The sequence below is a fragment of the Grammomys surdaster genome, unplaced genomic scaffold (genome assembly GCF_004785775.1).
Source record: "Grammomys surdaster isolate TR1022 unplaced genomic scaffold, NIH_TR_1.0 125671, whole genome shotgun sequence".
NCBI lineage: Eukaryota > Metazoa > Chordata > Mammalia > Rodentia > Muridae > Grammomys > Grammomys surdaster.
The window spans coordinates 1384078-1408466 of record NW_021620508.1 but is presented as its reverse complement, the minus strand read 5'-3'; the positions used below and the strand labels follow the sequence as shown (position 1 = coordinate 1408466).

General features: G+C 45.7%; 1 protein-coding gene across 1 annotated transcript in view; it reads left to right on the top strand.

Moving 5' to 3' along the window:
* Nucleotides 1–14104, top strand: part of LOC114639011 (zinc finger protein 780B-like) — a 28412-nt gene extending 14308 nt beyond the window's left edge. The window contains exons 6-10 of the mRNA XM_028787654.1: nt 4044–4054; nt 5327–5411; nt 6672–6798; nt 7992–8090; nt 12738–14104. Coding sequence (XP_028643487.1) covers nt 4044–4054; nt 5327–5411; nt 6672–6798; nt 7992–8090; nt 12738–14104 — 1689 coding nt within the window. The remainder of the gene's footprint in view (nt 1–4043; nt 4055–5326; nt 5412–6671; nt 6799–7991; nt 8091–12737) is intronic.
* Nucleotides 14105–24389: the final 10285 nt, after the last annotated feature.

Here is a 24389-nt window from a genome sequence, read left to right as displayed (position 1 = left end):
AGACCCCTCCTCAGCCTTGAAACTGAATCCAACACGTTATTGAAGAATGAGTCCTTTATGAGCCCTTACGTGCTTCTAAACGTAGGAAGTGGAGTATGTTAGACAACAAAGACTAACGTCCTCGTTCACAGTCCTTGTCTGTCAGGTGGGGTTTTTTGGCCTTAACCACAGTTAATTGAGAATCGGTCTCTGAGGTAAGTAGAGGCCCCTTTCACCCTTGAAATAGAGAATGAGGTGGTGATCTTTGTACATATTAGCCTCTATATGCAAATATATGTTAAAGGTCCGTCCCTGGGTTGGATTTGCTACATGCGAGTATATGTACATTTACAAAAGGCTTTTGGTTCTTTCTCCGAGGTTGTGTAGTGCCCCGTCCGATACCTTTGCTAACACTTTTCTGTTTGTTAAAGCTTTGATTTCACTAGTCTGTTAAGTGAAAAGTGTTATGACAGTTCTAGTTTGCATTTTTCTGCTACATGTAACTTGCATCTAATGCCATATTTCCCTATTTTCAAATATTGCATTTTCTGTGGAGTGTCTCAGTACCATTTTCTGTTGGATGATTTGTTTTCTTGATGGCTATGTAAGACTTACAAACCTCTAGACTGTGGTTATAGCAGTTTCCTTTCTTCACGCCTTGTTCGGATTTGTCAACTTAAGCAGTTCATGTTTGGAAGGCATCTGTCTTGGTGTTAATGCTTGTAAGTCATTCTTTCCCCCATTCCAATATATTCTCCGAAATCCCATGCTTCCCTCTCATGGTTTATGATTTAAAATGTAAATACAGGACTCGGAGTAGCTTTGGCTATGTCAATTAGGCGAAGGACACCCTGTTACTCTTCACAGATGGTGGCTTGGTTGTCTGAACACTGATCCAATCATTGTAAGCACAATAAGCTGGGTTCCATTATTTTTTGAACGTATCCCCTTCCCTTTAAAATTTGTTTTCATTTTGAGGTAAGTCTTGCTATTTAGCCTAGGCTGGTCTTCACCTCCCGATCCTCCTGTCAGCCTCTCATGTGCTGGAATTCCAGGTGTATCCCACCACACCCAGTTGGACCTCTGTCTGGCTGATTATTGCTTCCTTTCTTCTCCATCTGCTCCCTGCTCTTCTCCCCGCCCCCACTCCTCTTCTTAAGATTTCACTTTAGCTGGGCATGGTGTACACGCCCTTTATCCCAGAACTCAGGATGCAGAGGCAGGTGGATGTCTGTGAGTCTAAGGGGAGCTTGCCTGGTCTATACAGAGTTCCAGGCCAGCCAGGGCCATGCAGTGAGACTCTGCAGTTTCATTATGTGTGTGTGTGTGTGTGTGTGTGTGTGTGTGTGTGTGTGTGTGGTCTTTGCCTGTGAGGGCAGGAGCTTTCAAAGATTTATGTGGCGCCAGAGGCATCAGCTTGCCTGGAGCTGGTGTTTAGATGGTTGTCAGTCAGGCACGGGGTGTTAGGAACCAGGCACTGGACTGGGGTCCTCTGCAAAAGCATGCACCTGAGCACTGAGCCGTTGCTTTAGCTCTTTCTTGTGTTTGAAACAGGGCCTTGCTCTGTAGTTTTTTGGCTATATTTTATGTATATGAGTATTTTGCTTGCATGCGTTGCCTAATGCCCATAGAAACCAAAGGAAGGCATTGTCTCTCCTGGTATTGGAGTTACAGACAATTGCGAGCCACCATATTGGTGCTGAGAACTGAACCTGGGTCCTCTGGAAGAGCAGTCAGTTCGTAAGCACTGAGCCACCTCTCCAGCCCCCTTAAGTATTGAATGCTATAATATTTAATAGTAATAATTAAAAAGTCAGTTGGAAACCTATGAGAAGACAAACCATCCAATAACCCAGTGTGGTGTCTAATACCTATAATTCCAGCCGAAGGGAGAAGTTGAATCAGGAATCACAAGTTCCAGGCCAGCCCGGGCTGTCGTTTAAATAAACAGAGCCCACCAGTGTTGGGCTAAAGGGGCTCCCACAAGCCAAATCTCGGGGAAAAAAAATAGACATCAGAATGAAATTAATTATAACTCACTGGGAATCTACCCATAGGTGCTATTGAGGCTGAAGAAACGGATTAAAGGAAAACTTTTCCTCATGTAAGAACTCTCTTAGGGTTTTATTGCTGTGAAGGGACACCATGACCAGGGCAACTTTTATAAAGGAAAATATTTAATGGGGGTGGGGCTGCCTTGTAGAGGTTCAGCCCATCATCATGATTCGGGAAAGGTGGAGGCATGCAGGCGGACATTGTGTACCCTGAGCATACATGACCTCAAAGCCCCGCCTCTACGGTGATACTCTTCCCCTAGTAAGGCCACACATAATATCGCTAGACCTACAGCCAAGCATCCAAACACATGAATCTGTGGGGCCATACCTATTGAAACCACCGCAAGAACATAAGAATACCATGAAAACCAGTCAATTTATTCTATCAGAGAAGCCCATACCTATGGTTTCAGGTGCCATCATTCTGGGCCCCTCGCCTAACCCTCATTCTGAATCCTATATTAAGCCCCAAGCCTTCTTCATTAAAAGAAAACCATGCCAAAGTGGTGGTGCACACGTTTAATTCCAGCACCACGGAAACAAAGCCAAGTGGATCGTGGATCTCAGAATTCGTGGCTAGCCTGGTCTACACAGATTCTAGGCTAGCAAGGGCTACATTTGTCTCAAATAGATATTTAAAAAAGAAAGAAAAACTAGTAAAAATAGCTCAGAGGGCAGGAGTGTGGTGGTATGTGACTTTAATGCCCACATTTGGGAAGCTTGCTGGAGAATCACTTCAAGTTCAGGGACAGCCTGGTGTCCACAGAGAAATCCAGGGGGTCATTTAGGGAAACCACTGCTTAAAAAACAAACTGTAGATGCCCAAACTAGCGTAAGGGCCTTGATTCAGCAAGCGCTCCATGCTGGACCTCAAAGCATCAGGGTTTCAGTTTGTTCAACGCCAGAGTTACTGCTCTAGGCCCAAAGACTTCGTCATTTCGGACCAACCCAGGATCCTGGAGTCAAACTCCCTGTGTCCTGGCCTGCACAGGATGCCACCAAAACCTCCCTCCTCTCCGCGATTCCCCTGTGCGCATGCGCACTGCTGCAGAGAGCCACACACAACCCCCACCCCCAACCCCTTGCCCCAGTCCAGGAGCTGGGGACCAGGCTCGCAGCCTCGGCATGGCTGGAAGCCCAGAACCTAGTCAAAGAAGCTAGTGACATTCAGTCTCCGGTTTGAGATCTGATGTCGCAGAGCCTTCAGTATCACCGTCCGTAGCATTTCGGTGCCACCGCGGCAGCGCTGACCGTGCTCGCGACCCACCCTCCTGGGATAGCTGTCATCTGGGTGGCCCCCGGACTCGTGCGGCCTAAGCTCTTCTCCAGGAAGCCGTTCTGAGGACCCCTGGAACTCAGGTCGTGGGTACGGCTGCCGTGCTGACGCGCTGCACCTAAACCCGGGCCTGGCTGTGGACCAGGACCGAGAGGGAAGGCGGGGGCGCGATCTGCACGGTGGAGATCCTGTGCAGAACCTTAGATTCCCGGCAGGCCTGGGAAACTGAGAACCAGGGGACACCTCGGACCTAGAGGCTTGGCAGCCCCCGGAGTGGTAACCTGGAGGAGCAGAGTAGCCGAAGCAGCAAACTCGGGCACGGGTGACTGTGAGCTGCCGCAGTCTATCTCGATTGCTGGGTTGCATACGGGTGCGGTCAGCCGGGACCCCTGAAGCTAAGAAGGGGATTCTGATCAAGTTCAGAAAAGCTGTAGGAGTGAAGCCAGAGGGCGTGGTGGCACATACCTGTCGTCTCAGGTTTTGGGAGGTAGAGGCAGGAGGAGAAGACGCTCAAGGTCATCCTCTGCTGCTTAACGTTGGGTTGCAACCCCGTCTGAAAGAAAAGAAAGAAGGAAAGAAAGAAAGAAAGAAAGAAAGAAAGAAAGAAAGAAAGAAAGAAAGAAAGAAAGAAAGAAAGAAAGAAAGAAGCAAGCCCTGGAGTGTCTTGAATTCGCTCTGCCAGTCTTCAGAAGAGGCCCTAGAAGCCAGTAGCCACTACTTCTGTTTAAAAGCGAGATTATGTGTGAGTTTCTAGTGCTTCTGTATTGCTGTGAAATATGCTTATTTTTTTTTTTTAGAACGTGAGTTTATTGAATTATCTTCCTTTTGAAAGCCATCTGTGAAAATGTTTTATTCAGCTGTGAGTGGTGATATCACTGCCACTCCAGGAGGGTCAGGCATTCAAGGCCAGCCTGAGCTACATTGAGACCTTGTCTAAAGAGAAAACAACAACAACAGAAAAGAATGAACTATTCATTGCTTTGGGTCTGAGAATTTCCCTGCATTTTTAGTGGGCAGAGACTTAATCAGGATTTCTCTCTTAGCGCGCAGCTCCTGCGGTTCTACGGTTATGTTGTACCCACATGCTATACATTTAAGTTGTCCCGTTTTTCTTAGGATTCTCTAATACGGAAATATCTCTGCTAAAGGCTGACGTGTGATTTGTTAAGGACTAGCATGTTATTTAAATGTTTGAGGTGGTGGCTGGAGGGACTACTGAGGCACTTCCTCAGGCCCCTGCACTTGTCGTTTGGTATGTTTGTTTAAGATTTATTTATTTTATGTATAGGAGTGCTCGTTCTGCAGGCCAGAAGAGGGCGTCAGATCCCAGTACAGATGGTTGTGAGTCACCATACGGTTGCTAGGAATTGAACTCAGGCCCTCTAGAAGAGCAGCTCGTTCTCTTAACATCTTGCCAGCCTGCATTCTTGTGTGGCATTGGATCAGCAGCAGCAACCGATGCATCTCTTGGGGATGGAGGTTACAAATGCACGGGCTGGGGCTGGAGCTCTATGACAGAGCGCTTAGTGAGCACAGGCTGGACTACCGGCTTCAAAGGACTGCAAAAACAAACCAACAAAGGCCGGGAAAGCGCATTCTGTCTTTTAAAATTTATTTTTATGTACATGTCCGGAGTAGGCAACAATATTGTGTTGTGTCACCTGGACCTGAAGTAACAGATGCTTGTACGGACCATCTGGGTGCGGACTACTGAACTCAGGTCCCCTGGAACGGCAACCAGTGCTCCCAACCACTGTGCCATCGGACCACCCATCCCACCCAAATCTGTTTTAACCAGTCTTCTAGGTGATCCTGGTGCATACTGAGGTCACATTCTTGCAGCTGATTTCCCTTGAGAAGGGTTTTATTTCTGTATAAGCTGTCTCTCACCTTTCACAGTTTGTGTGTTGGAAGGCAGGCTGTGTACAAGGGAGAAATGGGATAATACGTTGACTTTTCAGTTTTGGAAGCTCTGGGACAGTTCTGATCTCATGGCTTCACTCTCTTTCTCCAGCTATAGCCTCTGTGAACGGCTTCTCCAGGATATGATCCTTGAGGAAGGACGAGCCAGTTCTTGCAATTCTAGAATCATGGCTGATGTAAGTTGGTTTCTCTGTACTTGATATTCTGACTTTTAATATATATAAAAGTGATACATATATATATATATATATATATATATATATATATCATACTGTTGATTGATTTATGTTTTGCATGTGCGCATGCCTGTCTCAACTTTTTTTTTTTTTGGTTTTTCGAGACAGGGTTTCTCTGTGTAGCCCTGGCTGTCCTGGAACTCACTCTGTAGACCAGGCTGGCCTCGAACTCAGAAATCCGCCTGCCTCTGCCTCCCAAGCGTGGAGATTAATGGTGTGTGCCACCACCATGCAGCATTTGTATTATTTTCAATATATTTATTTAATTTTATTGTATGTGAGTGTGCATGGCTGTATGTATGCACACCACACGCATGCAGGAGCTCTCAGTGTCACAAGAGGATGTTGGATCTCTCGGCACCAGAGGTACAGGTGGTTTTAAGCCACCGTGTGCACTCTGGGAACCGACTCTGGATCCTCCTCAAGAGCAGCAAGCGGTCCTGGCCTCTCGGCTGTCTCTGCGGCCCCTTTAAAACACGCTCAAAAATGTTACTCATTTTTACTGACGTGTCTGAGTGCGAGCACGCAGACGTGTTATGAGTGCTCAATACAGGTTCTGGGGACTCTGGTCTTCTGCAGAAGCAGCAAGCACTCTTGACTGCTAAGCCATCTTCTAGTCCCCTATGGCAGGGATAGGCTCGTATATTTGAATATCTGGTCCCTAGTTAGTGGAACTATTTGGGAAGGACTAGGAGGTGTGGCCTTGTTGGAGGAAGCTTGTCACCAGGAGTGTGCTTTAAGGCCTCAAAAGCCCACACCAGACCCAGCCGCCCTTTCCCCCGCCCCCTCCCCTCCCCCTCCCCTCCTCCTCTCCTCCCCCTCCCCTCCTCCTCTCCCTCCCCTCCTCCTCCTGTTTCCCCTCCCCCTCCCCTCTTCTCCCCCTACCCTATCCTATCCCCTCCCTCTCCCCCTCCCCCTCCCTCTCTGTCTGTGTGTCTGTCTGTCTCTGCCTGCTGCCTGTGAGTCAGGCTGTAAAGCTCTCAGCTACTGCTCCAGAGGCGTGCCTCTCTGCTTCCCAACATGTGATAACGGACTAACCTTCTAAAACTATAAGGAAGGCCCCAATTAGATGCTTTCTTTTATAGAACTTGTCTTGGTCGTGGTGTCTCTTCCCAGCAATAGAACAATGACTTAGTCCCCGCCCCTCATACATCCTACCCCATTTTATCTTACACACGGTCCGCGGGCTTGTCATTGCAGAGGATGGTGATGTTCAGAGATGTGACCGTGGACTTTTCTCAGGAAGAGTGGGAGTGCCTGAGTGCCTACGAGAGGAATCTGTACAAAGACGTGATGCTGGAGAACTACAGCCACTTGGTGTCGCTGGGTAAGCTCATCTGTATCAAACCAGGTTCCCAGAGACAACATTCTAATCTCAAAGACCTACTCTTTGTGGTTTAGAACGGGCACCTCTGGGAAACACTTTTATGGTCCCACCTAACTGAAATACATAGTTATAATTTAACTTTTATAAAATAACTTTTATAAATATAACTTATATGTTACATAAGTGAGACGGCTCGCAGTTAAGAGCACTGACTGCTCTTCCAGAGGTCATGAGTTCAAATCCCAGCAACCACATGGTGGCTCACAACCATCCGTAATGAGATATGAAGCCCTCTTATGGGGTGTCTGAGGACAGCTACAGTGGACTTACATATAATAAACAAACAAACAAACAAACCTTTGGGCCAGAGAGGGCAGAGTGAGTGGAGCAGAGCAAGAGGGAGAAGGGAAGGGGAAAAATTGTATAACATAAAACTTATAGCTTATACGTTTTATGAAATAAAGCTTTTATAAAAATAATTTTTAAAAGGATGGGATTGTAAACATAAATAGAACTCTGGCTCTACCTTTGATCCTAAAAGAATTCTAATTTTATTGTTTTTCTACCCTGGTAGCCATCTTAGTTTTGAAGACTTGATTAAATAGAATCTTTCTTTTGGTCCCAGAGCGATGTCTCAGAGGTTGAGAGTGCTGGCTGCTTTTGCAGAAGACCTAGGTTTGGTTCCCAGCATCCACATGGCATCTCACCACCACTGCAACTCCAGTACAGGGGGGTGGGGGGTCCTACGCCCTCTTATGGCCTCTGAAAGAACTGCATGCACATGGTGCACCTGCATGCAAAACACCTAAATACATAATAAAAGTTTAAAAACTAAATTAAACAGCTGGGCATTGTGGCACATGCTTTTAATTCCAACCCTCAGGAGGCCAAGGCAATCCAGTCTCTGAGTTCAAGTCCAGCCTGGTCTATAGAGTGAGTTCTATAGATAGCCAAGACTACACAGGAAACCCTTGTCTTGAAAAACCAAAATAATAATTATAATAATAATAGTAAAAAAAAAAAACCCTGTGTGTGCCTTCCCACGAGGTCTCATGTACCTCATCTTGCATTCACTGTGTAGCCATGACATCATGATCCTTCCTTCATCTCCTAAGTGCTGGGGTCACAGCCGCGTATCACCCCGCCTGGCAAATTGATCCAGTCTTTCAATGTATTCTGTTGTTTCTTTCAAGCAGGATGTTCCATTTCTAAGCCAGACGTGATCACGCTGTTGGAACAAGGCAAGGAGCCCTGGATGATTGTGAGGGCTGAGAAGAGAAGGTGGAGCCGAGGTGAGTAAGGGTTAAGCAGGTACAGGTGGCGGGGTGTGACTGTTACACATCGGCTGGTTGGAGGACCCGCCCCTAAGATGTGATGAGGAGGTTGGAGGACCCGTCCCTAAGTACTAATAGGGAGGTTGGAGGACCCGCCCCTAAGTACTAATGGGGAAGTTGGAGGACCCGCCCCTAAGTACTAATGGGGAAGTTAGAGGACCCGCCCCTAAGATGCTGATGGGAGGTTAGAGGACCCGCCCCTAAGATGCTGGTGGGGAGGTTGGAGGGCCCGCCCCTAAGATGCTGGTGGGGAATATGCACACCTAAGATGCTGGAGAAGAGACATGAAACTTGGAAAGAAAACTTAGATCTTTCAGCACGAGTCACCAATGACATTTCCTCTCTACTTCAGTCTGCTGTTTGTTTCTGATTATTTCCCTTCTCTTTCAACGACTGAAAGCTTTCTCATCTGGTGATAATAATTCTGCCTGTTTTATATCTAATTTCTTCATAGATAATCTTTTGTATTTTAAATCTGCCCCAGCGCACCCTTAAAAGACATCCAAATTATTTTTATTTTATTTGTATGGTTTGCTTTGCCAGTATGTTTGTCCGTGCATTGCTTGCGTGTCTGATGCCCACTGAGGCCAGAAGAGGGCATCAGTTCCCCTGGAGACCGCGGTTGCAGGTGGTTATGGACCACCATATAGGTGTTGGAACTTGAACTCTGGTCCACTGGAAGAATATAGCCAAATGCCCTTAACATCAGCCCATCTCGACAGCCTGATTTTTTTTCCTCTGAGAAAGGGTCTTTCTGTGTAGCGAGGCTGATCATGAACTGCCCTACACTCCCATCCTCAGATCACCTCCAGTCCTAGGCCTACTGGCATGTGCTGCTATGCCCACTTTGTATTTCAATTTTCCTGTAGCGATTTATTGCTCTCCTACTTCAGTTTCATGGGATTTATATTTGGTAATAAAGTCATACAATAAATGGGGATAGAAAGGTGGCTTCACTGTTAAGAACACCGACAGTATACAGGGTCTGGGTTCAGTTTCCGGCACCCACACAGTGGCTCACAACCATCTGTAACTCCAGCTCCAGGGAACACAATGCTCTTTTCTGGCCTCCAAGGGCACTGTATGTTCATGGTACACACACACACACACACACACACACACACACACACAGAGGCAGGCACAACACATGTAAAAGTTACAAAATAGCAAGTCTATGCTTGTGTTGGGGGGTAGCTCAGTGGTTGAGCAGCTGTCTAACCATGGCCTTGATCACCAGCATAACACGAGATTAAACAAAGAATGAATGGCTTATTAATATCCCAAAACGGCTGGGAGTGGTAGATCGTGCCTTCAATCCCAGCACGTCGGAGGCAAGTGGGTCTCTGTAGTTCAAGGCCAACCTGGTCTAAAAGTAAGTTCCAGGCTAGCCAGGGTTACATAGAGACTGTCCAGGTGGAAGAAGACAAACCTGAAGTGATGAAGTAGTAGAAGAAAAGTGGACAGGTTATTGATATGGTGGATTAGAATGAGGTTTAGGGACAAGAGGAATTTGAGAGTGGCCAGAAAAAATAGAACCAGTCAGAAGAGGCTCTGGTTTGCTAAAACTGGTTGGCTAAAGATGGGATCCCTTGAACATCACCAGTTCACATAACCTCGATGCCTCGCGACACATAAAGTACACTTTATTCCATAAAGGTGTTTCGGTTTTGTTCATTCGTGCTGGATATGGTGGCTCTAAGGATGGATTCTGGGGCCTCACACAGGCCACCTGGGCGCTCTCCCACAGCTGCAGAGTCCCCGCTGGTCTGTGTTCCCTCCCGGCAGTCTTTGTAACTAGTGCCTCTGGTATAAAAGTCAGGTCCAGTTCTTCCTCCCAACCCCATGCTCACAGAAATAAGACCCAGTCTCAAAATTTATTACAGATACCTCAGCCATAGGCCAGCACTCAGGACTAGTCTCAGACAAGATAAAAACTTAGATAACCCATATACTTTATCCTATATTCTGTCATGTGGCTGGTTACCTGTGCTCAGATACCATGTGGTATCCATCTCTCATCTTCCTGGGTGGATCTCTGGTGTCTCGCTCTATCCCAGAATCCTTTGTGCCTCCTGGATGTTCCACCTCCTATTTTCTGCCTAAGCCATAAACCATAGATAGACTCTTTAATTGACAGATGAGGCATCCATACAACACACAAGATCTTTGCTCTACATTCTAGAGCATTCTTCTCAAGTTTCATGGGAGAGCATCTCCTTAATGGTGAATAGCTTCAGTTGCCTGCAGGGATGTAACTTCTCATAGTCAAACTTGGGTACAATACGCTAACTCCTTATAGCACAGCCTGTTTATCTATAGAGGGGTCTTATGCTTGAGACTGTTCACAATGCCAAATCCTGTTTTAAAAAAAAATAAAAGACTGGGTTTCATTACGTAACCCTGGTTCAAATGGAACTCACTATACAGACTACGCTGACCCTGCATTGTCAGATCCACCTGTCCCTGTCTCCTGAGTGCTGGGATTAAAGGTGTGTGCCGCTACATCTCACCCTTCATTTATATTTTTCAACTGTGTGTCTGCGTGTATGTGTGCATCTGTGTGTCTCTGTGTGTGCACACACATGTGTGTGCATGTGTGTGTGGTATACATCTGTGTGTGCATGCACATGTGTGAGTGTGTGTGTGAGAGTGTTAAGTGTGTGTGCTTGTGTATGTGTGTTTGGCTTTGTTCACTTATCAGTGTGCTCGGGAAACTGATCCTCACTGTGGTGTGGATTGTGGATTGTCCCGTTTTGGCGCTGCCTTGTGTTCCTACGGGGCCATTTACTTTAGCTGTTCTTCTCCTGAAGGAGAATTCTTTCCAGTTTGCACATGTTACAGATACTGTTACTATATGATATAAATTCTTTTTTTTTTTAAAGATTTATTTATTTATTATATATGAATACACTGTAGCTGTCTTCAGACACACCAGAAGAGGGCATCGAATCTCATTACGGATGGTTGTAAGCCACCATGTGGTTGCTGGGATTTGAACTCAGGACCTCTGAAAGAGCAGTCAGTGCTCTTAACCACTGAGCCATCTCTCCAGCCCATATAAATTCTTTTTAAAAATACCTTTTTTTTTCTTTTGGTTTTTCGAGACAGGGTTTCTCTGTGTAGCCCTGGCTGTCCTGGAACTCACTCTGTAGACCAGGCTGGCCTCGAACTTAGAAATCTGCCTGCCTCTGCCTCCCAAGTGCTGAGATTAAAGGGGTGCGGCACCACCGCCGGGCTTAAAAGTACCTTTTTGTTTTTAAAAATTATTAAACTATTGGGCTGGGGATGTAGCTTCGTGTAAACAGCTTGCCTGCTATGCATGGAGCCTAGATTTGATCCCCTGAACTATTTAAACCAGGCATGCTGCTGCATCCCTGTAACCCTAGTCTAGGGAGATAGATGGAGGCAGAAGATGGAAAGCATAAGGTCATCTTTGGTAACGTGCTGAGCTCAAGGCCAGCCTGGCCAACATGAATGAAACCTTGCCTCAAAGAAAGTCAAAGGGATCAGCAACCTGAAACTGTATCAAATGCTTTAAAAACTGCATGTTCACCTATGCGCCATGTGTGTGCTTTGTGCCTGCAGAGGGCAGAAGACGACGTGGCTAGGTCCCCTAGGGCTGGAGATACTGACAGTTCTGTGCCATGTGAGTACTGGGAACAGAACACTGGTTCTCTGCAAGAACAGCAAGTTCTCTTAGCCACTGAACCGCCTCTCCAGTCCCTGTTCTAGTAGTTTAGAGGAGGCAGGCGTGAGCTATAAGGAGCAAAGGGAATAATCGTGTGGCTATGGTAAATACAAGTCATAGTCTTCACGGGAAAATAGACTTCATTCTGCGTTAAAAGACAAGTCATTCCATTGTTTTAAGTAGCGAGGCTTGAGAACCAACTCAGCACGTAAGAGTGCTCAGTGTATTTGCAGAGGACCTGAGTTCAGTCGCCAGAACCAGAACGGCAGCTCGCAACTGCCTGCGACTCCAGTTCCGAGACATCTGGCCTCCGTGGGCACCTGCACATTTGTGATGCACATAAACTCGTGCAAACAAATGCATATGAAATACGTAAGACTTAAAATTAAATTTAAAGTGGGGATTCTCACTGTTGATCCACATCGGTTCTCTAGACGTAGCATTTTCTTTAACCTTCCCAAGCTTTTCTTAAAACCACATGATTATTTTGGGGTTTTACGTCCATTCAGCTGTTTGTTTTGTCTTCTCTTCCTCGTCTTGAGCAAAGTCTTGTATGTAGCTCAGGCTAGCCTGTAACTGAAGCCTTTACCTCAGCCTCCCAAGTGCTGACAGCACACCTGCAAAAGGCTTGTGTTCGTTACTTTTCTTTCTTTCTTTCTTTCTTTCTTTCTTTTTTTTTTTTTTTTTTTAGCGTTCTGAGTACACTCACTGTAGCTGTCCTCAGACACCAGAAGAAGGCATCAGATCCCATTATGGATGGTTGTGAGCCACCATGTGGTTGCTGGGATTTGAACTTATGACCTCCGGAAGAGCAGTCAATGCTCGTAACCGCTGAGCCATCTCACCAGCCCTACTTTTATTTCTTTATTTTATCCAGATTAGGACGGTTTCATGCGTCTATCTTCTTTTGCTTTCAGATCTGGAATCCAGATACGGCAGTAAAGTGTTATTTCCAGAAAAGAATACTTACGAAATTAATCTATCTCCGTGGGAAATAATGGAAAGAATTAAAAGGCACGGCCTCGAAGACTCCCTTTTTGGGAAAGACTTTGAATGTAAAATATTTGAAGACCAAGAGAACTCTCATAGGGTATATTTCAGACACGTGATAAAAACCACCTCTGGAAAAAGACCTCCGTACAGAAGAGGCACATCTGTTAGTCTCTATCAGAAGAGTCCCAACGGAGAAAAGCCCTACGAATGTGGGGATTGTGGGAAGGCTTTCAGAGTCCGCCAACAACTTACTTTCCATCAGAGAATCCACACCGGCGAGAAGCCCTACGAATGCAAGGACTGTGGCAAAGCCTTCCGACAGTGCGCCCACCTCAGTCGCCATCAGAGGATCCACGCCTCGGACAAACTCTACGAGTGTAAGAAGTGTGCAAAGATCTTCCCGTGCAGCTTGGACCTCCGAGGGCATCAGAGGTCTCACGTGGGCGAGAAGCCCTACGACTGCAAAGAGTGCGGGAAGGCCTTCCGAGTCCGGGGCCAGCTCACGCTCCACCAGAGGATCCACACCGGCGAGAAGCCCTACGGGTGCACGGAGTGCGGGAAGAGCTTCCGGCAGGTGGCGCACCTCACTCGCCATCAGAGGCTCAGCGGGGACAGCTCGCGCCACGCGTGTAAGGACTGCGGCCAGGCTTTCCTGTGCAGCACCGGCCTGCGGCTGCATCACAAACTGCACACGGGAGAGAAACCCTACGGCTGCAAAGAGTGCGGCAAGGCGTTTCGGGTGCGGCAGCAGCTCACCCTGCACGAGAGGATCCACACCGGCGAGAAGCCCTTCGACTGCACCGAGTGCGGGAAGAGCTTCAGCCGCGGCTACCACCTCACCCTTCACCAGAGGATCCACACCGGGGAGAAGCCTTACGAGTGCAAGGAGTGTCGCAAGTTCTTCCGCCGGTACTCGGAGCTCATTTCCCACCAAGGCGTTCACGTCGGAGAGAAACCCTATGACTGCAAGGAGTGCGGGAAGGCTTTCAGGCTGTTCTCCCAGCTGACCCAGCACCAGAGCATTCATTTTGGAGAGAAGCCCTATAAATGTATGGAATGCGAGAAGACGTTCAGGCTCCTCTCGCAACTTACGCAGCATCAGAGCATCCACACGGGCGAGAAGCCCTACGACTGTAAGGAGTGCGGGAAAGCCTTTCGGCTCCACTCGTCCCTCATCCAGCACCAGAGAATCCACTCCGGCGAGAAACCGTACAAATGCACGGAGTGTAAGAAGGCCTTCCGTCAACACTCGCACCTCACCTACCATCAGCGGATTCATAAGAATTCTTAAGGATCCTCCTACGAGTCCTGGCATCGCAAGCGTGTTAAGGAGCATTCGAGAATTCTAGAAGGAAAGCGGTTTTAAGTAACAGCATAAAAGGTTTCAGTCAAAGGAAAAAACTTTTGGAAATTCTTTCGTAAATGTATAAAAGGTATCTTGTCTGTACTGTATACCTACCTAAGTGCATAGTCAGGGTACCGACTCATTTTGAAAATTAATTAAATAAAAAGAAGCGTCGTTCAGCTTGCGGTGCTTGCATAAACTCTCAGAGCTACTGAAAGTGGCTGAGGTACAGTTCTTAGAGAGTTTCATCAAAATCCCGCAGAGTGATGTGGAATTAGGAAGTTGTATCAGGAAATCCGTTTGTAACATACAATGGAGCAGCGATTCTCAACCTGTGGGTCACGACCCCTCTGCGGGTTAGACCCTCCCTCCCACCGGAAACACCTAAGACCCTCAAAACACGGGTTTGCGTTATGATCCATAATAGTAGCCAAGTTACAGTTATGAAGTAGCAGCAGATGATTTTATAGTGGGAGTCACCACCACACGAGGAACTATATTAAGGGGTCACAGCATTGGGGAGGTTGAGAACCACTGCTTTAGAATTTAGCCATTGGGTATAGACTGGCTTGCACTTGACAGTGAATAGTCCAGGCTGGCAGCATCTGAACCTACTGATCGATCTTATCAATATAGCACAGTAAAGCATTTGGTGCCTTCCACTGTGACAGTGTGACATTGAGGAGACAACCATCAACAATTTTAAAAAAATGAGTAAAAAAAAAACAAAAAAGTATAATCTAGGCCAGATCTTCACAATCCTTCTTGTGTGTTTTTTAAGCTTTCTACATATTCAAGAGTGGAGTGAATTCTGTTCGTAAACTTTTTAAAAATTCTTTCTCAAAAGTAATAAAGACTTTTTTTATGGGCAGTGATGTCAAACATGAATTATTTCACTGCGACCACCCACGTGAGCTGTTTCTCTGCACCGCATCACACCACGATTGGTCTGACTACCGTAAGTGTAAAATAGAACCAAATTCAAGTGTCTTTATTCCTAACTAGTACCTTGTATACTGGCGTCTTTGAGGTTTGATAATCCGAAAGTTCTCGAATAAAATCTGAAACTTGATAGAATCTGAGATAATTCTCCAGATAATTTGAGATCATTTTGTTTTGATTCCCTTTTCGTCTCTTTTCTCTTCTCTTCTTTTCTTTCTGTTATTCTCTTTTCTTGGAGATGGGCTCTTACTGACCTGCCTCAAACCCACTGTCCAGGTCTTAGGGGCCAGTATTAAGCATTACAACACATAGCAAACTACCAAACCTCAACACACCACCTGTCAATAAGAAAACCTGTGGCCAATGAGCTGAGGCAGGAAATAGGAGGCGGGACACTGGCAGGAAGAGAGAGGATTCTGGGAAATGGTGAGAGGTGTGGGAGATTCGGGCTGGAGCGCTGAGGAGACAGATATAAAGCAGCAGGATAGAATAAAGGGGAGATTTGCCCCAGACTTGGACGCATAAAACTGAGGAGAGGTAACTATCCATGGGGAAGACATAGAATAGTTTGAATGGGTTAAAAACTTATATGACAGTCAAGGAATGAATCTAAGCTTGTGGCCTAGGCATTTATTAATAAATAATTAGTCTCAGAGTCCTCATTCTCAGAGCAGGGGCTGGGAAGGAAAAAGTGATGTATTTTTACAAATGTGTATTAAAATTAGCATTTTTTTAAGAAAATGAAACTAAAAGCTTATCCAAACAAATAACTCAGATTTAGTGGCTACTTAACCTAGTAATCTCACATGCACAATGTCACTCAAGTCTGTGAGTGTGATTAGAATATTAGCAACTGGTAAATACTGCTCCAAGTGAAGTGGCTCACCATGCTGGGAAGTTTAGACCATATACCATACATGCCCGTACAGGTCCATTCCCAGCCATGGCAACCTATAGAGCGCCTATATATTGGCTTGCTGGTTTTTCTGCAGTAATTAGAAGTTTTAACCTTAAGGAACAATCCACGACTGGGGACAATACAAATAAATCCGTAATTCATAATTCTGAGCCAAAACAGGCATAAAAGATGGCACCCTGACCAGGAAGGTAGCTCAGTTGATAGAGTGCTGTCCAGCAAGCAGGAAGTCCTGGGTCAGATCCCCAACACTGCCTATGTTGAACAGTGGCACACACCTAAAATGATAGAACTTGAGAGGTAGACACAGGAGGGTCAGCAGTGTTGGGGTCCAGGAATCACCCCACAAACCACATGAACACTGATCTCAGACAGGGATAGTTTATTGGGCACATGCCCCAGAACTGCTCAACCAGGAACATGGTCCAGATTTGGGAACTGAACCAAGACCCTGAGTTAAGGTTCTACAAGGCTCTTTAAGCCTGAGATCTATAAACATCTGTGTCAAGTTATTCCACCAATCAGGATTTAGGAATAGGGGGCTGGAGAGATGGCTCAGTGGTTAAGAGTGCTGACTGCACTTCCAGAGGTCCTGAGTTCAAATCCCAGCAACCACATGGTGGCTCACAACCATCTGTAATGAGATCTTCTGGTGTGTCTGAAGACAGCTACAGTGTATTCATATATAATAAATAAATAAATCTTTAAAAAAAAAAAGGATTTAGGAATAGGGGGATTTCCTTAGGAACATGTCTTTGTTGTACTTATCCTGCGTGCTCCCATTGGTAGGGGTATTCAGTGATGGCAGGGGACTTGCTAACATTCATGTCTTAACTTGCCAACCAGGATGTCAGTAACCCACATATGTCTCTTTCTGTCAAGTAGGATGTGAGTCTCCAGGGAGGTCTTGGGAGCTTAAGCTTTACTGGACCCCCTACTCAAAACAGAAGCTGTAAGGGTAAAAATTAAAGCAGCTCAGCAGAGACCACAAACAACTTGGCAAAGACCGCAGGACAGCTTGCTGAGCTTTCTGAGAGTAGCCATAATAAAAATATCAAGCCCCTCTAGGGACGAGGTGACCAGAAATGTAGAAACAAACAAAGACATATCTTGACCAGTCTAAACATGCCCAAGTGAGTAATGGGCCACCTGGTGTTTATCCTAGAAGGTCTGAGGCTTCATGGTCAAAAATAGTGGGCCATCCAGCCTGTCAAAATGATTGCTTACGCAAAGTGCTGATGTTTGAAATATCCAATCATATGTAATCGTGCCAGAATTTCCCACTTTTCCCTTCCCCCTTGTGCCTCCCCCTATAAAAGTTCTAAACTTCCTGGGGTCTTCATCGAAATTCTCTCCCCTGCGTGGGATGAGTTTCGATCCAAGGGCCCTTGTTAGTAAACTGCCTTTTGCCATTGCATCAAGTAAGTCTCTCGTATCTCCTTGGGTGCGCGCTAATTGGGACTTGAGATGGCATCCTCTTTCTGGGTCCTTACAAAGCTTTATTCCAAATAGTTTCCTGTATCGGTGCAGGTGTCTGTCTTATGTTGGAGTCCATCCCAGGGGCAGCTTGTAAAAGCAAATACCATAAAAGTTTATACACAGGTACAGGAAGTGCTGTTGGGTGGTTGGTTCGTGTCCAAGCTTACTGTGGGTAACTATACAAAGCAGTTCTACTGACTTCTATTGTGATTGGTTTCCAAGGGCACAGGATATAACAGAATATGTAATCAACTTGGGAGTTAGAAAGTTTCCCAACAAGCCGGGCGGTGGTGGCGCACGCCTTTAATCCCAGCACTTGGGAGGCAGAGACAGGCGGATTTCTGAGTTCGAGGCCAGCCTGGTCTACAGAGTGAGTTCCAGGACAACCAGGGCTATACAGAGAAACCCTGTCTCGAAAAACCAAAAAAAAAAAAAAAAAAAAAAAAAAAAAGAAAGTTTCCCAACAACAGCAGAAACGTATGTGAAAGTTTCCTTATAATATTAGTAAAAGCACAAAATGACAGGCTAGCCAGGTAACAGTTATCTAGGGTCTTAAATTTTACCTAAGCCTTAACAAGTAGGAGTTCAAAGCCAGCCTGGACTCTATGAGACCAAGTGTGATGGTTTGAATATGTTTGGCCCAGGGAGTGGCACTATCAGGAGATGTGGCCTTGTTGGAGTGGGTGTGGCCTTGTTAGAGGAAGTGTGCTACTGTAGGGGTGGGCTTCGAGACCCTTCTCCTAGCCACATGAGAGATGGTTTTTGTTCTAGCTGCAGTCAGATCAAGATGTAGACCTCTCAGCACCTCCTGCACCTCCTATGCCTGGCTGGAAGTTGCCATGCTCCTATGAATCTGTAAGCCAGCCCCAATTAAATGTTGTTCTTATAAGAGTTTTATAGCCGGGCAGTGGTGGCGCACACCTTTAATCCCAGCACTTGGGAGGCAGAGGCAGGTGGATTTCTGTGTTCAAGTCCAGCCTGGTCTACAGAGTGAGTTCCAGGACAACCAGGGCTACACAGAGAAACTCTGTCTTGAAAAACCAAAATAAATAAATAAATAAATAAATAAATAAATAAATAAATAAATAAAAGAGTTTTATAAGAGTTGCCTTGGTCATGGAGTCTCTTCATAGAAATGGAAACCCTAAGGCACCCAATCTTTTTTCTGTTGTCTGTCTTTCTCTCTCTCTCTCTTTCTCTCTCTCTCTCTCTCTTTCTCTTACTATCTCTTTCTCTCTCTCTTTCTCTCCCTTCCTTCCTTTCTTTCTTTCTTTCTTTCTTTCTTTCTTTCTTTCTTTCTTTCTTTCTTTCTTTCTTTCTTTCTTTCTTTCTTTCTTTAAGACAGGGTTTCTCTGTGTAGCCCTGACTGTTCAGAGACTTCCTCTGTAGCCCAGACTGGCCTTGAACTAACAGAGATTCACCTGTCTCTGTCTCCCAACTGGTGGGACCAAAGGTGTGTGAAGTGGAAATTTCTGGTTTTGTTGGAGACTCACCTTTGTCATGTGACCTTTTCCTGGACACCGTCTTACGAGAGGCTGTGTGGATGAAACAGACACGTGAGAGGACATTTTGCTGAGAACAGACCCATGGTGTTTTCCTGGAAGCTGTCTAGTGAGAGGGCACTGCTGGAAGGGTTTTTCTGGAGTGGATGCTTGAGAGAACACGTGATGTTTGGAAAGAGTGCGAGGATAGCCCGACAGACATTAGATGATGCTCTTGCGTTGGTTCGCCTTGCAATTCTGCTGATCCTCACTGGGCTTTGCTTAAGCTGTTCTTCATTGATGACACTCTAGCTTTGGTTCTTCTTCTTAAAGTTGGTTTTGAACAATCTCAGCCTCCAGGCATGTGCCGTCACCACCAGGCTAGAGACCCTGTCTCTAAAAAAAGTCATAGTCTATGATTCTCTACAATAAGTACAAAACTCAATACCTTTTCCACGTAGTTAGAAGGTAGAATAGTAATTGGGGTGGGGTATGCTGCCCAAGAGTAACAGAGAAGCAGTCTGAGGTCTCTGGGGACAGCAGTGTGGGGGTCTGGTGACAGCAGGGTGGGGCTCTGGGGACAGCAGTGTTTGGTCAGTGGGTTCGGGTGCTGATTTGACAGATGTATTCAGTTTGTGAGAACTCACACTGCATACAAGTCCTTCACTTCTCTGTATGGATCTTGCACAATTAAAAGTTTTTAACTCAGGCTGGTGAGATGGCTCAGTGGTTAAGAGCACTGACTGCTCTTCCAGAGGTCCTGAGTTCAAATCCCAGCAACCACATGGTGGCTCACAACCATCTGTAATGATATCTGATGCCCTCTTGTGGGGTGTCTGAAGACAGCTACAGTGTACTTACATATAATAAATAAATAAAAATTAAAAAAAAAAGAACTGACATTTAAAAAAACAAAAAAAACAAAACAAAAAAGTTTTTAACTCAGAAAATGACAATGAGCTCATATGAAGATTCAAATTTAATATCACCACTTTCAACTATATTCTTGTGATTTTTTTTTAATTTTACACCAAGATTTCTTGCTCTAGAAGATGCTGCAATGTAAAGCCTCACTCTATCGGCTTCTCTAATAATCCTGAATTAAATGAAGCCTTCTTTGAATTGTCCTTAAATATTCACTAATATGAGGCTGGAGAGATGTATCCGCAGTAAGAGCACCGGCTGCTCTTCCAGAGGTCCCCGTGTTCAAGTCCCAGCAACTACATGGTACTTCACAGCTATCTGTAAATTCAGTTACTCTGAAATGGAAGAGTCTGGATATGTCATGTGATGCAGACTCAAGTGGTGTTTTGCTGAGGCAAGACTTATGGGAGGACATGTGATGTCTGGAGAGAGTATAAATAGGACTCAGTGGACAGTGACGGGGAGCTTGCATAGCCAGCCGTGAAGCTCTTCATTGGTCTTGCATCCTGGCTGATCTTCCCGTCGTCGAGAGAGGCATGGCAGAGAACTTCTCCTGGCATCCAGGCTGATTCTGGTCTCTCCTGCTGATTCGTATCTAGTCAGCAGAGGCCTGGCTGTTTCTGCTGGATTGTGCCACCGCTGCTGATTTGTGTTTTGTATCCGGATAGTACTTAACTGGACTGTTGTATCCCGATAGTACTGAACTGGACTGCTGGTAATTCTGAAAACAGAAATTGGAATTGCCCCCAAAGAATTATTTCTAAACATGTCCATACCCCCCCACACACACCTTTTCCTATTTAACATCCTTTCTCCTAGGAGCTACCTTTGGACAGTGGACTAGAAGCAGGGTCAAAGCATTTGAGAATATTGATTAAGGTTGGTTTTGAAAAATGTAAGCTTACAGATGGCACCCAGTGTGGCTTAGGCATAATGGGTAATTCTACTTCAAATGTGGTAGAGGAAAAGTCAGGTTATGAGGGGTTACAATGTTCTTTAAAGGGGTGGGCAAAATAGCATTTATGGCAGCTGCTTGTCTCCTACCTTGTTCCCAGAAGGTTTTTTGTTGTTGTTGTTTTTGGTTTTTTTGGGTTTGTTTTTTTTTTTTTAGCTTTTGTTTCATGGTTTTCATGTTATGTTCTTTTGAAAAAGACTGGGGAGAAAGCTGACAATTCTCCTATGTTAGAGAAGATTACAGAGTCGGCTGAGCATGTGGAGAGTTTGCAGATAGAGGTAGATGTGCTTGGGAAGCAAAAAGCCAGTGGGAGGAGAACAACAGGGTTCAGGCTTGGTGGCTGAGACTGGGAATTTACTGCAAGATGAGAGAGGGACACAAAAGAGGCTGAAAGGTAAACTGCCTCCCCACCCTCTCACTACCAAGCACCCAGAACACCTCCGTGAAACTAGGGCCAGGAAGAGCAGGAGATGGTACAGGTACAGCTGGGTAGTGTTCAGCAGAGTGCACCACCAGAGGATTTGTTGGGCCTACACAGGCACCCTCAGCCTTCTCTTTGTGCAGCATAGCCTGCTAATGATGGCGGTCCTGCCTGTAATGAGTTGACCTGGCATCTGACAGAAATGCTGGATCCAAAGCACTTTAAAGAGGCTATTATGTTGTATGGATTGCATTCTCCATTTGTCTCTTTTGTTGTTGTTGTTGTTTGGTTTTTGTTTTGTTTTTTGTTTTTGTTTGTTTTTGTTTGTTTGTTTGGTTTTTTGAGACAGGGTTTCTCTGTGTAGTCCTGGCTTTCCTGGAACTCACTCTGTAGTCCAGGCTGGCCTTGAAATCAGAAATCTGCCTGCCTCTGCCTCCCAAGTGCTGGGATTAAAGGCGTGAGCCACCACTGCCCGGCTCATTCTCCATTTGTTAAAGAAATGTTAAATACTTGGGCTAGACAGAATAGGGTTGCCCCCAAGACTGGAAACGATTGGTGTCAGCTGTTCTAGAACCCGGACAACTATTACAGAGGTTATTGTGGTGGAGGCACAAAGCCACAAAAAAAATAGAACAATGGAATATAGCAAGGTAGGTAAGAGTTACTAAAGACCAACTGCTTGGTGAAGCAAGTTATACTGATTTACAAGAACAAATCCAATCTGATGATGGCATAGTCAAACAAGTCTTGTTGTGCTTTAAGGGCCTGGGATAAGATTGAGGAGCCAGGGAATAAATTCTACCTCAGTTATGAAGGTAATACAGGGACCTACAGAAGCATTCACCAATTTCTTACAGAGATTGGGTTCAGCTATAAATAGAGCCATATCAGAGCCTGAAACCAGACAGTTATTGATACAAATACTGACCATTGAAAACACAAATACTGAATGTAAGATTGCAACCGGACCACCGAGAGCATGAGGAGCCTCAGTAGATGGCAAATCCTCTGGTGGTGTGCTTGGCTGAACACTACCCAGTTGTACCTCCTCCTCTTTCCAGCTATTCCAGTGGATAAGAGAGACAACTGGTATTGGTTTTCAGGAGCATCATACCAGTATTGTAGGGCAAGCCATAGCTAGAAGTCTTAGAAAATTAAATGCCCAGTGCTTTAAATGTGGTGAATTTGGCCACAAAGTGTCCCGTGGATTACCTGTGTGAGACCAGAAGGGCACACAGGGAAGCTGAAACCTTATATAGCTGACATACCCATAAATTTATATGGGAGGGATTTTTTTTATAACAATGGGTACTAAAATAAATATTTATGTAATTCCAGGGACAGCAAATGAGGAAGTTAGGTGTGCTCTGAGAGACATTCCTGAAGATATTGATACAGGTGATCAAAGAAAAAAAATCACAAGCTGTGCCCATGATCCAAAAACAGGACAACATAGAGACTGAGTTTCCAAATTTATAAAAGGGGTCACTGCTGATATACCAACAACCTTGCCCCTAAAATGGTTATTAAACAGACTCGTATGGCAGGTCACCCATAACAACAACAAAATTTCAGGCACTTGAACAACTGGCATAAGAGCAGCTGGAGGGTCAACATAGAGAAGAATCTACCAGCCCATGGGATTCCCCTGTGTTTGTCGTAAAAAAGGAAATCAGGAAAATGAAGGGGGGTCAAGGATTGAAGCACGGATAAGACCATACAATGAAGCAAAGATCAGCAAAGACTCAGACCAGCAGAGCATTGTAAAGCTAGCTGTGCAAGCCCGGTCACTGTAGGTTGAGTCCTATTTATACTCTGTCCAAACATCACGTGTCCTCCCACGAATCTTGCTTCAGCAAAACACCCCGTAAGTCAGCATCACCTTACGCTTCCTGAAACTTCCACTTCAGGGTACACTACAGAAATGCAGTCAAAGGATGGGGCAGAATCTTCAACAGAAGGAAAACAAGCCATGTCTTGACAAAAGTAAAGGGATGTCAGGAACTCATAAGCTACAGGACAAAGCTTGGGAATTTATTTGTTTTGTTTTGTTTTGTTTTCGAGACAGGGTTTCTCTGTGTAGCCCTGGCTGTCCTGGAACTCACTCTGTAGACCAGGCTGGCCTCGAACTCAGAAATCCACCTGCCTCTGCCTCCCAAGTGCTGGGATTAAAGGCGTGTGCCACCACCGCCCAGCAAAGCTTGGGAATTAAAAAAAAAAAAAAGTGAGGACACACCAGGCTTGTGTGAGTGCCTATTCCACCATTTCAGAGGTCACTTTGGCTCAACACCCATAGAACTCATCAAGAAATCAGAGAAGGCTAGACAAAAGTAGGGTGACTGTAGATCAGGATAGGATCCACCCCAGAATGTGACACAAGTCCCCTTGGCTGGAGTCACAAAGGTACAAAGTTGCCCCCGCCTATCAATCATACACCATGGGGGCATAAAAGCCACAGATGCCTCAAATAAAAATGCGGTCCACCCCAGTGACAGTCACCCTTGCCCCATACCCCCACCAAAATTTTAAAAAAGGCCCACTAGGAAGCAGTGACACCTCAGTCGGGCACCTTACACTTTCCCAAAGTTTGGCAAACACATAAACCCAGGGAACTCACACTCAAGGGACCTCGAACTGGTAAAAAGCATGGCACAAAATGGTCACACAGATTCTAGACACACACACACAAAAGATGCGGTCATACTCACCAATCAAGGAATCTCTACATCTTCACATCCCCTAGACTACCACCCAGATACATGGTAACAACTCTACAGGCCTCCGGATTCCGGGAGTCAGCTTCTCTTCAACGCCCTGCACAGGATGGAGCATCCAAACACTTGGCACCAAGGCATCTCGTTATCCCTAAAGTGGCTAATACGTTCTCTAAAAACCTGTCAGGAGTACCCTGCCCACTCCTCAAAAGAGGTTCACAGGAGAGGGAAGTACAACGCCTGGAAATGTAGTCTGGGAAGGGACAGGGGGCATAAGTCTGGGCTGAAAGGTGTGGCCTGAACCACAGACACAAAGTACTCAGCTGTTCTTCGAATCCTGAGGAAATCCCAGCAGACAAAGACTCCCTAGACCAGACTTTGATCAGGCTCCTCTGAATC